This window comes from Polyodon spathula, chromosome 1 (genome assembly GCF_017654505.1).
Source record: "Polyodon spathula isolate WHYD16114869_AA chromosome 1, ASM1765450v1, whole genome shotgun sequence".
NCBI lineage: Eukaryota > Metazoa > Chordata > Actinopteri > Acipenseriformes > Polyodontidae > Polyodon > Polyodon spathula.
In genome coordinates this window covers 101,126,071-101,141,342 of record NC_054534.1, presented here as the reverse complement: position 1 = coordinate 101,141,342, position 15,272 = coordinate 101,126,071, and the positions used below count along the sequence as shown (strand labels likewise).

Below are 15,272 nucleotides of genomic sequence, written 5' to 3'. Positions count from 1 at the left end.
AAATGCTCTTAATGACAATATTTTTATTTGGAATTTGGGAAAAATTTTGTCAGTAGTTTACAGAATAAAACAAAAATGTTCATTTTACCCAAACACATACCTATAAATAGTAAAACCAGAGAAACTGATCATTTTGCAGTGGTCTCTTGATTTTTTCCAGAGCCGTATATATATAAAATGTTGTTTTAATTGTAATAAGACGACGCTTATTAACAACTAAGCAATTGTTGATGCCGCTTACTAACAACTTCTCGGTTATGTATATATTTTCAGAATTTAAAAAAAAAATAAATCCCCTACCTCTGTAAAAAAAAAAAAAAAAGTTGTATAGTTTTAAACTTCTCAACACCGTAAAACGCTTTTATTTTTAGGCCCATATAAGGGTGCCGCCATCTTGCAGTACGGAAGCGTGAGGCGCATGGGGGTCCTGACTGTTGTGTTGTTTTCTTAGGTAGCCTCTTAAAATGCCCAAGCACGATGTCTTCTTTTTTGCAAGATGGCGTCGATGAGGGAGAGCGATACTGGCCTGTGGCTCCACAACAAGCTGGGATCAACAGACGAGCTGTGGGCTCCTTCCAGCATCGCCTCTTTGCTCACGGTCAACGTCATTGACAACGTCCGCCTGTGTTTTTCAAGCTTGTCGCTGGCGGTGAAGCTCAAGCTGCTGCTGGGGATGCTGCATCTCCCGAGGCGGACAGTGGATGAGGTGGGTCTGTGCGTTACCCAGATACAAGCAACAGTTACACACTGCGCGGTTACTGGGCGGGATGTTTATCAACACAGCTAAATACGTGCCATTCACTTACAGAATGAATGTTGTATGTGTTCGTGTGGTAAAGAAATAGCATCCAACACATACAATATATGTTTTATTGAGTGTATACCACGACTTCCACTGAAGTAATGATTGCCTCCTGTTTAGTACGTAATTTGCCGCAACCGTTTGCCCTGGGGTTCTTTTTTGAACAAGCAAACAAATCCGTGCAAGATATTACAATAAAATACGCGTAACTGTTAAATGTGTCGTTTTGTAAATCGTGTTTTCTTGCAGTCGTGTGTAATTTGTAATGCGTAGGTTAGCGACAGCTGTGACTGCAGTACAGACGCGCTGTACAGTTAAGTTTACCGCCTCCGAGGAATTAGCTGTCGGGTTTTTTTGTTTGTTTGTTTGTTTGTTTTGTTTTCAGTCTCGCAGTTGCTGTATTATGAGTTGTTCATTAATCTGCATCGGGGACTTTACAGTTACAACAAGGACGAGGTACACAAATAGACATTTTTGCGCGTTTTCACAAATAAAATCGTCCATTAAAAAATATTTGCAGCGGGGTTGGGGTGATTAACTTGATTTTGAATAGGTATCACAAACGTATTCAAACAAGCCTGCAAACCCCCACAGCCAAGTCAGGGAACGATTTGAGTGATCCACAAACACAGAATAGCACCATCGCTCTCCGGAGTTTTGGTTTTAACCAGCTTCTTATTCGTCCTTTTCATCGCAACCGGATAAGGTGTTCCCTGAATAACAGCATTCCGTTTTGATGATTTGTGATGATGTATTATACTGAAAAATGATGTTATCTGACAGTAATCTAAATCTGAAAAATGGTTTAAAAATCACTGCTGCCCAAAGCGAGAATCGGGGGCGTGTTAAATATGTTCCATTGTGTTACACAGGTTTTTTGGGGTAGAATTCTTGACTTGGACGTTATTTCCAGTGCCCCTAATAAAACCTGTGCCTGGTGCATTCTGTTCTGAATTCGACCATTTCTTATCACAATAAGTATTTAAATCTTGTGTTCAGTGTGGGACTTTTTATCCCCACTGGGGAAGCATATCCATGATGAAAGGTTTCAGAATCGGTATGTATGAATGTGCCTGTCATTATGTGAATGTATATAGACTTGTTAACCTAGCATCTCATTTCAGATGAAGGAGGCATTGTCTGAAATAATCCAACTGGCCACCTTGGACACAGAGCCCTGGGTGCTGATGGTGGCTGATATTCTGAAGTCTTTCCCCGAGACAGGCTCTCTCAATTTAGACCTGGAGGAGCAGAACCCCAATGTGCAGGACATCCTGGGAGAGCTCCGAGAGAAAGGCAAGCGCTCAGTACACCACCATCAAGTTTTACATTGCATCATTTCAAAGGTCCTTAAAAAGTGGAATCGCAATCAGGGTTGGGATCAATCCCTGGTTTTTAATTTCAGTTTCATTTCCAATTCATTTTTAAAATAAATTCCAAGTTCCAATTCCTTTGATGGAATTGGTATTTTAGAAACACAATAATAATTATTGTGATTGTTCAACTTCATTGATTTGAAGCCAATTGAATTGACTAACTGACTTAAATTTAAGTAATTTGGTGCCACTGAGAAGCTTATTTTAACCGAATACTACTAATTCAATTTTGATCAATGTTGTGTTGGAATTTATTAAAAGGGAATGGTAATGAGAATTGATTTTAAAAAGGAAATGGAATTGGAATTGAGAAACAGGAATTGACCCCAACGTGATCACAATGCACAAATCCTGTCGTACTCTATTGCTGCATTAACATGTATTCGGTACACAACTATACTTAGGTCAGTTTCTGTTATGGGTAGCATGCAATAAAAATTAACCCTTTTGTGGCAGTAATTTCACGGAACTGTCGGTGCCATCCTGAGAGTATTTGAGGTACTGATTTCATATTTGCAGTTAAATAATAATGCAGGTTAAATGTGTTGCCAGCCATGACATTAACTGACCTTTTATAAAGCTGCCATATGTGATGTTATTTGAAATATTTATTTGAGATTCAGTTTACAGCTGTCTTTATTTCAATATCTTTTGATTACTTCCTTTCAGATATTGGAGCAATTCAACCGATCTAAACACTGGCAGATCTAAATCTTTTAAATCACTAAATAGGACCCTCTCTGGATTACTATGTATTTGTATTTTTACAGACAGAAATCCACTGATAGACTTGCATGCACTGTCTGTTTTTTGATTTTCATAACCTCATGTAAGGAAACTAATCAATTTGATGTGTGCAGAGGAGTGCACATAAAACCAATTGCTATGTTAGTTTCTGTTTGTTGATTCCAATATTCAAAAGTTACACATCTATAGCTTAAACAGTTATAGTTAGACACAACATATGTGGCACCTAGTTTTAAACAGAAATCGGATAATGATCAGTTACCTAATGTTCTGGGAGTTAGCTCAGAACATTAGGTCTTGTATATCCTACCTAACTGCGTGTGTGTGTGAGTGAAGCTGAATGTTGTGAACTCTGCTTACACGCTCTCTTTTCCTATTCTACATTGGTATTGTCCAATAAATGCAACTGTTCTCATTGTGTGTGTGTCAAATATTTCACTTTACAGGGTTTGTTTTTGGTATCTGGTATGCGATATTTTGTTTTGAGTAGCTTGTGCAAGCAGGAGCACTGTTTGTCCGTCTGTGGATTTGGTCTGACCACTTCAGTTCTACACCAGCAGTTTTCAAAATGGAAGTGGGCTCAGTCTCAATGCAACATGCAGGTAGATAGCTAGCTAGATAGAAAAAAAAAAAAAAAAAAAATGATGTCACAATATATACACCATTATGTCATATAAGAATAAATCATGGAATTTAATAGTAACAATAACAGTTAGTTGTCATGCTGTCAAAAACCTATAAGTACCTCCAATGCTTTGATTCAAACACAGGCCTCCTTGAGAAAGGTATGTACAACATACTGAAACGTTGGGCAGTTAAATAACACAATTGGAGAAACCCCTTTTAAAAGCTTACTTTTTGTTTCCAGTCAGTGAATGTGAATCTTCTGCTATGTTGCCGCTGGAGTGCCAGTACCTTAATAAAAATGCCCTAACAACTCTTGTCGGACCACTCACCCCTCCAGTGAAGCACTTTCAACTGAAGAGGAAACCCAAAAGTGCCACCCTCAGGGCAGAGCTGTTACAGAAATGTAAGTGTATTGGACTTGATGCCCCATTTTTCAAGTGCTGTAGAAGAACTCTACATCTGTGGTTCTCTGGATCGGATTTGATTGTGGCAGTTATACAAGGGCAGTTATTTTACAAGATCAAAGCTTCAAATCGCAAGAGAACTTTTGAGATAGATTGTTTGTTATATAAAAATTGCTAGTTTAACGTGCAATACAGTACTCATTAGGGCAGTGTGACAAACAAAAACTATTTATTTAGCTTAAATGTTTACACCACAGTCTTGATTTTAGCAATTATTTCTATGTTTCCATGCCATACTTATGTAAAAAAAAAAAAAAAAAGTTATATAATTTATCACATTTAATATCTGGACGTATTTATGTGGGGCCTATAGTCACTGTGTGTTTCACCAATATGTGTTCTTTTGTCGCTTTCTACTTTCACGCTACAGCCACAGAAACTGCTCAACAGCTTAAGAAGACTGCTGGAGTGCCTTTTCATGCCAAAGGGAGGGGCTTGGTCAAGAAAATTGATACAAGTAAGTATAACAAGAGGCACCTGCCGATCTTAAATGGAAAAAGGAAGAAATACTTTCTTAGTGGAATGAAAAACATAAAGTACCTTGCTATGCATTTTAATAGAAGTATTACGATCCTGCAGGTCGTCAGGATTAAAGCTTAATTCAGGGTGTTTACAATTATTTACAGATTGTGTACAATTATACAGTTTTGTTTTCTATCTAAACTTTCAAGTCATGTTGCTTCTAACATTTCTCATTTCCTTTACGTGAATCCCTGTAGAACCCCTGCAGTTTAGCATGTCCTTATCCACTGATCTGGTTTATTTTTTTCCCTCTGTAGCACCCCTCAAAGGTATACCAAAAGCTCCATTCAGGAGCCCCACAACCCCCAGTGTGTTCAGTCCCACGACCAACAGAACGCCCATTGCGCCCCCTAGAACCCCTCTGCGCAAGGAGCGCGGAGTCAAGGTAAGCCAAACTCTTATTTTAGTTTGCGTGTACACTTACCATTTTACTTTAAGAACATGTCAACATCAATCATTTTAAAGTCTTGATCGCAGTATACAGTAGTATGAAACGAAACTTCATCTTAAACTAAAAAAACTTTGATAAAGTCTTGTGGTTCTCTTTTCTTTTTTCTTCGTGAAAAAAAGGCAGCTACTTACAAATTCAGATTTGATAGTTTACACGTTAGACATGTTGCATTGCTCAGTAAACATTATTTTATTATTATTATTATTACTGTTATTGTTATTATTATTAATTAACTAGTAATTTAGCAGACACTTTTATACAATATTTTTTTTTTTTTGGACAGAGCACAAGGAGGTTAAGTGACTTGCTCAGGGTCACACACAGTGAGTAGGTCTAGGTGTGAAAGTTATTTTTCGTGACCTCCTGTTGTAAGAACATATCTACACACCTAACTAATTACATCTCTCAGTTGTATGGTCATGGTTGACTACCCTACATAGCTACGTTCAACATATACCAGTATCTGCCATTTGTTTAAAATAATGTTAAATTTTTTATTGGTTCTTGTCTCCTGATAGATAAACAGAGTTACAGGTCAAATTCTGTGTGGAGTGTAATTTGTTCTATTTTTTCACAGTTATTAGATATCTCAGAACTGGATATGGTAGGTGCTGGTCGAGAAGCAAAGAGGAGAAGAAAAACACTGGGTAAGTACAGAAACGTTGTGTGTCCAGGTAAAGACCAGTGAAGTGAGAGAAGATTCTTTTTTTTTTTATATATATATTAATTTAGTCGTCGCCAAATTTGTACCCCGGTTTTCTCCCCAATTTAGTATGCCCAATTCTTATCTCTATCCTCGGCTCACCGCTAGAAACCCCTCCGCCGACTTGGGGAAACGGCGGCTGGAGCACGTGTCCTCGAAATGTGCTCCTGCCAATCCGGCATTTTTACAGCGATGCCACCAGACCTATAGTGCCAGAGGACAACACAGATCTGGTGGCTCCACTGCAAAACCACAGGCACTCTATCACCACAGGGGTCGTTGATGCACGGTGAGCTGTGGATTCCCCTGCCGACCTAAGCCCTCCCTACCCGGGCAGCTCTCGGCAAATTGTGTGCCGCCACCTAGGAACTGGTCACGGTCGGCAGTGACATAGCCTGGACTCAAACCTGCGATCTCTAGGCTATAGGGCACATCCTGCACTCCACACGGAGCGCCTTTACTAGACTCAGGAGCCCCGTGAGAGAAGATTCTTATTTACAACACTGTCTGTTCACATTCTTCAGGACATATTACATCTATACAGTAGTACAGGAAACGTCTTGCACAAAATGATTTCATTCCAAAAAATACATTCTTTTTTTGGAAGCTACAAAGGTTTTACATTGTATTTTATTTTTATTTTCAGAGCTTCAAAAACTAATTTATTGTCAATAACACTTGTACAGTTTGAGTAATTGTCTTTGTCCCTAAACAGACTCTGAAGTTGGAGACAAACCAGCTAAAGAAGAAATGGTTGTTGAGAATGTGACCCCCGATTACGCTGCCGGTCTCGTCTCTACACAGGTATTGCACATCAGACCCCCACTTCCTTTCTTTTCTTTTGCATCTTGGAAATGTCTTTACAAGAGCTGGTCTGAGTCGGTTGGTTGAATAAATTAAGGAAATTGTTACGCCTTTACATGTTTTGCTTATAAATTTATTTAATTTACAACAAAATAATTATATTAAATATAACATTTTATACACTAGAACTTCTTTATACTTTAGAAACAATTGTAATGAAACTTTAAGGGTATTGCATTCTAGGTCGTATGCATTACTTTTGGGTTTTGTTACAAGAAGTTATGCTACAACCAACTTGATCATAGCACTGACAGCTGTATTGTTTCTGTGTATATTACTGACATACCTTCACTGACCAGTTTCCACCATTCTATACCTTTTCCGTTGCTTTCTACAGAAACTCGGTGCTTTAAACGAGAGTGCATTACCCTCTACAAGTTATTTGCCCGCAACTCCTAGTATGGTACCATCATCTTCATACATTCCCAGCTCGGAAATACAGCAGGGTGAGTATTAAAAAGTTGCAAATGGATGGTGATAGTTTGCTGCTGTTCTTTTCTTTCCTACCTAATACAACATGTAAATATTTGCTGATGGTTTGTCTAACAGCTATTAGAAACCCTCACTAGTCCTGCACCAGGTCTTGGATTTTAAAACTACCCTTGTTTAGGTACATTATTGAAAGGACCAGGTGCCAAAAATCAGGCCCCTGCTAAATCTGCTCTGAACTGATTGCAGTCTTACTTGAGGTTTACTATTAGGAGTTGTTCATGCAGCTGTAGGAGTGGAAATGTTTTTTAAATGGGTCTAATTGCACAAACTCTAATTGCACAAACCATGCATGTTTGGGGAAACTAGGTAATATGTGTTAGGGGTGGGTTAGCGTACTTGAGTACTCTAATTATAATTACTCAAGCACTAATTTATTACTTGAGTACTCGAAAAAATGTAAATAATATCTTTTCATGAATGTAAGTTCAATATATTGTATGTATACCTGTATGTATGTATATATTGTATGTATATATACCTGTTTACACACTAGTTTACTTTTGAAATGTTTATTTTATTATAGTTTTTCAGTTTTTGAAGTAGTGCTTTGTATGCTAAGTTAGAAAATAAACCCTTTTATGTTTGTTTGTTTAGGTATGAGTATAACTGTGGCGGTTCTAGTGTTAACTTGTGGTAATTTGTGGCGCATATGTAGTATAATATTGTCTGGCATTAGGTTGGACTACTCAAAATTTAACTCACTAAATTACTCGAAATTCTCATCCCTAATATGTATAGCATTTTAAAGCACACACATGTACGTTCTCTCCCCAGCCAACACAGCAGGGTCCGTCCGGGAGGCGCTACAGACCAGCCGGCAGCCAGAGGAGCCCACGACCCCCAACAGCACGCTGCCCAGCCAGTTCAAGCAGAGGACACCCATGTACAACAGCAGCACCAGCCCTTCAGCACCCACCTCTCCGCCTGCCCCCAGCAGCACCCCGACCCCCAGCTCTCCCCCAGCTCTGGCACCACAACCCACTGTGCAGCAACCGCAACCCCCGACACAGCAGCAGCAACCCAAGAAGAGCCTGTCCCTCACTGTGAGTACCACACTGCGCGCAAACACAGCCTGTACCGCACTGCGCGCAAACACAGCCTGTACCGCACTGCGCGCAAACACAGCCTGTACCGCACTGCGCGCAAACACAGCCTGTACCGCACTGCGCGCAAACACAGCCTGTACCGCACTGCGCGCAAACACAGCCTGTACCGCACTGCGCGCAAACACAGCCTGTACCGCACTGCGCGCAAACACAGCCTGTACCGCACAGCATGTCCCTTACTGAGAACCGCACTGCACGCGAACACATCCTGTACCGCACTGCGCGCAAACACAGCCTGTACCGCACAGCATGTCCCTTACTGAGAACCGCACAGCATGTCCCTTACTGAGAACCACACTGCGCCCAAACGCAGCGTGTGCCGCACTGCGCCCAAACGCAGCGTGTGCCGCACTGCGCCCAAACGCAGCGTGTGCCGCACTGCGTCCAAACGCAGCCTGTCCCTCATTGTAAGTACGACACAATTATAAATGTTGTGGCACATGTCATTGTCAACAACAGACACCATGCTGATTTAAGACCATACAACTGAATTGCTTGCTTCTTTTGGGAGAGGTAATTTTTAACTGTCCCTTCCACAGAGAGAACAAATGTACGCTGCACAAGAAATGTTCAAGACGGCTAACAAGGTTACAAGACCGGAGAAGGCCCTGATACTGGGGTTCATGGCTGGATCGCGAGGTATGTTAATGAATCCGTCGGTTCTAAACTATGTGCTTTGGCCTCCAGTTAGGGAACCTACATTAACTGTAATAAACTTAAGCTGCTGCAACTGTGGTGTAGTTTTTATTTATTCTGTTTGTTTTGTACTTCCAGTTGCTACTAACATTATTTACACATGCCTCTTGAGGAAACATGTTTTATGAGAGAGAGAGAGAGAGAGATGTAATTCACTGAACACAGTATCTTAAAACAGAGGTTGTGGCATGCAGTACAAGGTTGTCCACAAGGTGTCACTATATTATAACAAATACAGAAAGGCAGGCCAACAAGGGTCTTCACTGTATTGTCATTAAACATGCAGTAACAGTTTGTTGTTTTTTCTTGTCTGCTCCAGAAAATCCTTGTCCAGAGCAGGGCGACGTCATTCAGATTAAGCTCAGCGAGCACACTGAAGTTTTACCAAAGGCAGACGGCACTGGCAGCACCACCATGCTCGTCGACACAGTTTTTGAGATGAACTATTCCACAGGCCAGTGGACCAGACTCAAGAAATACAAGCCCATAACCAACGTGTCTTGAGTGACCTGAACGACTTCTTTGTCCGGTGTATGGGGAGGGGGTCTTGCAGAGTGGAGGCCAGATGCAATAACAGTTCTAGTTATGTGACACATCTAAAAGCAGTTATTACTTGCAACAGAATAGTTCTAGGCTTCAGCCCTGAGGTTTCAACAGAATTTTTTTTTTTTTATATATATTTTTTAATGATATCTGTGTTTTGATGTACCTGGAGCAATCTCTGTAGATACAAACTGTTTAAAGATGGCTGTCTCTTTGTGAACTCGAAAACAAAGATTTGAAACAAGGCTGTACTGGTTCGGGTGTGCGACGACTAGAGTTGAGAACCACTGGCTTATAACACAACCCAAAGTGCATCCTCTGGCTAGAACGTTGTGCTATTTGACATTATTCTTTCTTTTTCTGGTAACTATACCACCCTTTAAATATCTGCTAAAATTATATGTATTACATCAAACCAAACGATGCCAATAATTCAGTTGATAGATTTGTTATTTTTTTAAATATACAGTCCCATCCAATACTACTTTATAGTGACAGGTGTTTTACCGTGGTGAATTTAACCCATGTTTTAGGTGATAAATAAGGTTTATATTGGTATTGAATTTTAGTAGATTATCCCTTGACTTGTTTTTTTAACAGTGCTGTAACCTGAAATTTGAATAAATTAGATCACAGTGAAAGGAAAACTACCACCAACCCCCCCAAAACTAACAACCCTCACAGACCGATTTTGTGTAGTTTCTTTCCATCTGTATAGCATTGTTTGTTTGTGTGTGTCAACATCTAGTAAAGCTTGGATTTGGTTCACGTTTTAGCAGCACGATTTGGCATCTTGGTTATCTGGTGCCTTCATTGAGAGATGTAATTCATTTTGTTTACATTGTATTACAGGAATAGTTCAAGGCTATTTTAGATTTTGTTTTTTTGGGAAGGGGGAGGGGGGTGTTCTCTTTTCTGGTACTCTCAATGCAAGATGTATAATACATATAATAGATTTTTCTGAAGAGATGCTCTATAAAATAGAAGTTCAGTTTTATGAATGTGCAGCCATAGTACATTTTGTTTCTGTATTTAGGCAGCTGGTTGAACTGGCAGTGGTTAACAGACAACATAGAAGTGCTGTACTGGTCTTACAGTAAGAAATACAGCCTTCTAATAAAATCATTGTTGTATGCTGTGTATTTCTGTGAATCATTCTTTAGTATTTTCTGTTCCCTTTATGCTGCGCAACTTAGACAACTTTGAAACTTTTTCTTCACACTCAAACGTTTATTTCCAAAGATTCAGCCTGAGCCTCAATGCACATTGGTCAACTTCATGTCACCATCACACAATTCAGCCAGTCTTGATGAACAATGGAAACCCCTTTTCAGCCTTTTTCAAGATCAACTCAGAATTATAATTTATTTTTAGGTGGGAGAGCCCAACAATATTTAATGAAATGTTTACATTATATGTGTGTATATATATTATATATATATATATATATATATATATATATATAATATATATATAATTATATATACATGTGTACAACATATATATATATATAGTTTTAAAATTATTATTATTATTCATTAAATTCACTTGCAATTTGAACCTTAACACCCGTTCATTGTCTTCTTTTTTTTATTACAGATACTAATATCCATGTAACAAAAAGTAATAGATGGGATTCAGTGAGTTAAAGGATAATAATTCAATTTTGTGTTGCTGAGTTTATAAACTACTCGACCTAACAGTCTTGTAATATATGGCATCAGATCAATCCTAGATGGAATTATTTTCCTGTAACTCACTGAAACCCATCTATTCTCTCTGTTTTTGCTAAAATAAAATGTGACATGGCTTGAATAAATTAAGTGCGGTGGTTGGCTTAAGATCACATGACCATGCAGTAACAATTGTCTGCTTGACTGACATCCTTGACCAACTATCTTAACCATGCTTGCCAACATTTGAGATCTGTTCAGCGGGACGACAGTCCCCTGGTGGTGGCTGTAATTTAAACTCTGTACCTTACATGCCAGTCTTGCTTGTCTGCCATACATCAGGAATAATGGGGTCTGTACTGTTGAAGCCTGAATGCTGGTGCTGTGGGAAAACACAATAGCCTCTAGGCTGTCCCACTTCTCCTGCTTTCGGACAGAGTTTTCCCAATAGCTCTCTTAATGGTCTGGTTGGTGCTCTCATTAAGATCATTCATCTGGGGATGGTATGTAGAGCTAATTCAATGCCGGATGCCCCAATTCTGGAAAAGAGTCTGGTTAACCTGATAATGGTAGAAATAGTTAAAAATCAAGAAATATACAAAAACTGAAAATAAGTAATAATTTCAAATTGTAAATATTAGTAAACAAGGAACTGAAATTAATTAATTTATAAAAGGCAGAAAATTACTGAACATCAAGTAATTTTTTTTGGAAGAAAATATGTTTAAAAAAAACTATAATTGTACACTTACCAGCTGTTTGACATATTCATCATAACCAGTTTTTACTTACAGACTTTGATATTTTCATCTAACCTTGTTCCAGAATTCCCCACCCTGGTCTGCCAAGGCAATCTCCGGTGCTCTGTGGTGGTATGAACAGGGTTGCAAGAGCTGATGCAGTGCAAGCAGCTGACTTGTCTTTAATGGGGATGGCCTCAGTCCACTTCATGAAGAGAATAATTCATAATAAAGCTCTGTATCAATGCAGTACATTAACAAGTTCAATTATACAAATAGGAATGAGACCACATTTTTCCCTCTATACGCTATTTACTTGTAAGACAATAGTATATGGATCTAAACAGTACACAATAAAGACACTTTTAACATGCTGTATTTTCCATGTTTTCTTCTGTATCGCTACCTAAGTGTAGTTCTGTCATCCAGATAAGTCACAGTATATGGAAATTTCATTAGATATTAGATAACAACTTTATGGAATTTTTTTTTTTTTTTTTAGATTAACTGCCAGGGATGGGGCACTTTTTTATTTATTTATTTATTTAAACTTTTTAGGGCAGTCATTGCTATCAATGGTGTTGCATCTTTTTGTACTGGAAATTGTCCTGATGCACCTATCTCTAATTAGTCTGTAAGCTGTAACCTGTTGTCAAATGATTGTTTAGCAAGCACATGCTTACAACCTGTTTAACTGGCTAGCAACAAACTTTGTTAATAGACTAAGCTCTTAGTTTTCTACATATTACAGACCGCGTTTCAATTCCATATGTTCTTCCATTCTTTGTCTGATGTCACTATAAAAGTATAATGATGTAATACTCACTGATCACGTACATGGAGAAACCACTTTGATTGGCTTCAGTACTGGGGCAACAGACTTCACCCTCTTAAATCTCTGGCATGCTTCACAATTCTTGATCTTAAGGGAAATGATAATGATGAAACAAGTAATACTTAAATCATAAATGGAAAAGCAGCAAGAAGGAAATTTTAAAAAAATAATAATAATAATAATACCCAGTGCTCCACGTCCTTTACAATCCCTTTCCAGTGAAATCGCTGATTGATTTTCCCCATCCCAAAGTGTCCTGCGTGAATTTTTCAGAATGGCAGTTTTCCCCTTTTCATTGGTCACAACCCTACGGAGACACTTTCCATTCTTCTCAGGGACAAACAGGTATTCACCTAACAGATAAAACAAAAGGAAAGACATTACAATAAATACTTCAATGAGTGGAGGTTTTTAAATGAATGAGCTAAAACCTGTTCAAAAGAATTAGAAATGCATTAATTGTAAAACAGACCTTGAAAAGAACATTGACTCTACTGACATGTTGTGGAAAACTGTCTCTGCCCTTTATACTGGTCATTTCTTAGGCTCCTATGTTACATAACATGGGGGGTCTGAGTCATTGTTTCTTATTGTTTCTTTGTTAAAGCAGCTCAGTCAGTTTTTGTGTCCTGTCCTCGGCGCATCGAAAGGTAATTGTTTATTTGTTACTGTATGTTATGCTTGGTGTGTTGTAGACATGGTAGTTGTTTAAGTGATTTGGTAGTATCATGTGTGTTTCTGTAATGAGCTGTTACTGATATTTTGATTATTATTAGTATTACTGTTATTATTAGTAGTCGTATTATTAGTGCGCTTTGTACTTAATCGGTGCGGTTGAGGGCAAAGCCATCTGATTGACCTGCTAACTAATGTAATTGACATTGTTTCCTTTTGTTTAACATTTAAGTTCTGCCAGATTATTAATAACTAATGAAACACCAAATTTATGTTGCTGCTAAACCTGAACTTTTCTGCTAACAGCTTAATTATAACTAAACTTGTACTTTGCTGTTAAACTGTTCTAATACTGTTAGATCTGGTATATTGCTGCTAATGTTCACTAATACTGCTAGAAATATTAACAGTCTGGCTTTTGTTGTAGAACCATTGCTGGGAAGAGTTGTTTCCAACCAACTACCTCTCTTAATGAGAAGTGCAATCGCTGCTCTATGTTGGTCTAATAACCCTGGCTTTGTTTAATCCCCCTCCCCTTGTTTTTAGTAAAACTTTAATGCATTGCATTGTATAGTTATTTAAACTGATTTATGTAAATTCTAGATCATTGTAATACAGCTTTGTGAACTTTATATTCTGCCCCCGTCATTCTGTTGTCATTCCCGGTCACTTTGCCTCTATACCTTAATTTAGTTTAGTTTAGTAGTGGCGCCCCCTGCCGCTTGCTGGAAGCTTCTAGTTCAGCTGCGACATTTCTGCCTTAATTAAGGGGACTTAAAGGGACGAGTAATATAGTATTAACCTATATTGGTAAATCCTAACCAGTCTAACTGTGCTGCCATCCTGTTAGAAGGTAACAGATTATTTTATTAGTAGTTATGATTGACTTTTATTGTGTTCCATGGTGTTTATCGCCCCCTGCTGGAGCTTTATGGTACTTCGAAAAACTGCGCGAGAAAGGGGTGTTAGAGTAGAGTTGGCATTCTGCACGCAGCCAAGAAGCAAAAATCAACGCTATGGTGCAGCGATTTCTCGTCAAGCTTCAGCCTTTGAAAATATTTGTTTGTAAGTTCAATTCAAGCATATGGCTAGTGATGATAATATTGTCATTGATATAATTGCTTACTCATCATTGTTAGTTGGTTACATTTACGCACACAAATTGCCTTGCCTTTCAAGTGTGCAGTCAGCTGTATTAGCCAGTTAGTAGCTAAATTACCTCAGGGTTGGTTTGTTTGCTGGTGTGTCATGTAAGCGAATTGTAAAACATACTATACTAAAGTTTCGTTACTATTTCTAGTGTAATATGCTCTGTAATTGTACAGAGTTGGTTGCACATTATTAGAGTAATGAAAGGAGTCGGCTAGTTGCTGCTCATATGGTAATTATCTATCTGGTTTGACATCATGCCAGGCACATGTTTCTTTGGCACGTGCTCTGTATGTATGCAACTTAAACTTGAAATGTATAATGTACAGCTACAGTATGTTAATGTGAATTGAATACTAAAGTATATTCTTTGCTGTATTTTGCAGTTTCACCACATAAACATTTTCAATATATTCGTTGAAGAAAAGTCACGCCTTGGGAGTTTGATTGAAGACTCAGTTTTTAGCTATCTGTTTAGTTTTGCATAGGAACACAATGCAATGGGCAGAAAACTAACAAAGAAATGTTTTCTGTTGGTATGTGGTTCTATGTTGTCTAATTGAAGTGCTTGCTGGCAACATGTGTTTTCTATAAACTTGCAATTGATCTCCAAAGTGGTGGTGTTATTTTTTCTTGTTTTCCTTTGTTACCTTTGACACAGGCACTGCTCGCTCATTACTTTAATTCTTCTCAATATAAACACTTGATTGAAAATACATTTTAGAATTTGATACAGATCCCCATTCCTTTGGCGGAAATGTACGTAGCTACTTTCCAGTATACGGTAGAGTGTAAAATGAACAAAGA

At 38.4% G+C, this 15,272-nt stretch overlaps 1 protein-coding gene across 1 annotated transcript; it reads left to right on the top strand.

Moving 5' to 3' along the window:
* The first annotated feature begins 312 nt into the window (after positions 1-312).
* LOC121325427 (negative elongation factor A-like) lies at positions 313-10,531 on the top strand. The gene is made up of 11 exons (XM_041267895.1): positions 313-706; positions 1,927-2,098; positions 3,794-3,955; positions 4,387-4,473; positions 4,796-4,923; positions 5,567-5,636; positions 6,408-6,496; positions 6,894-7,002; positions 7,823-8,091; positions 8,694-8,793; positions 9,170-10,531. The coding sequence occupies exons 1-11, from the start codon at positions 497-499 to the stop codon at positions 9,352-9,354; spliced, it is 1,581 nt and encodes a 526-aa protein (XP_041123829.1). The 5' UTR covers positions 313-496; the 3' UTR covers positions 9,355-10,531.
* Positions 10,532-15,272: the final 4,741 nt, after the last annotated feature.

Excerpts from the sequence above, each read along its gene's own strand:
- LOC121325427 (XM_041267895.1), top strand. The coding sequence starts at position 497 with ATGGCGTCGATGAGGGAGAGCGATACTGGCCTGTGGCTCCACAACAAG. Across the intron at positions 2,099-3,793 it reads GGGAGAGCTCCGAGAGAAAG|TCAGTGAATGTGAATCTTCT; the intron begins GCAAGCGCTCAG and ends TTTTGTTTCCAG. Across the intron at positions 3,956-4,386 it reads GGCAGAGCTGTTACAGAAAT|CCACAGAAACTGCTCAACAG; the intron begins GTAAGTGTATTG and ends TTCACGCTACAG.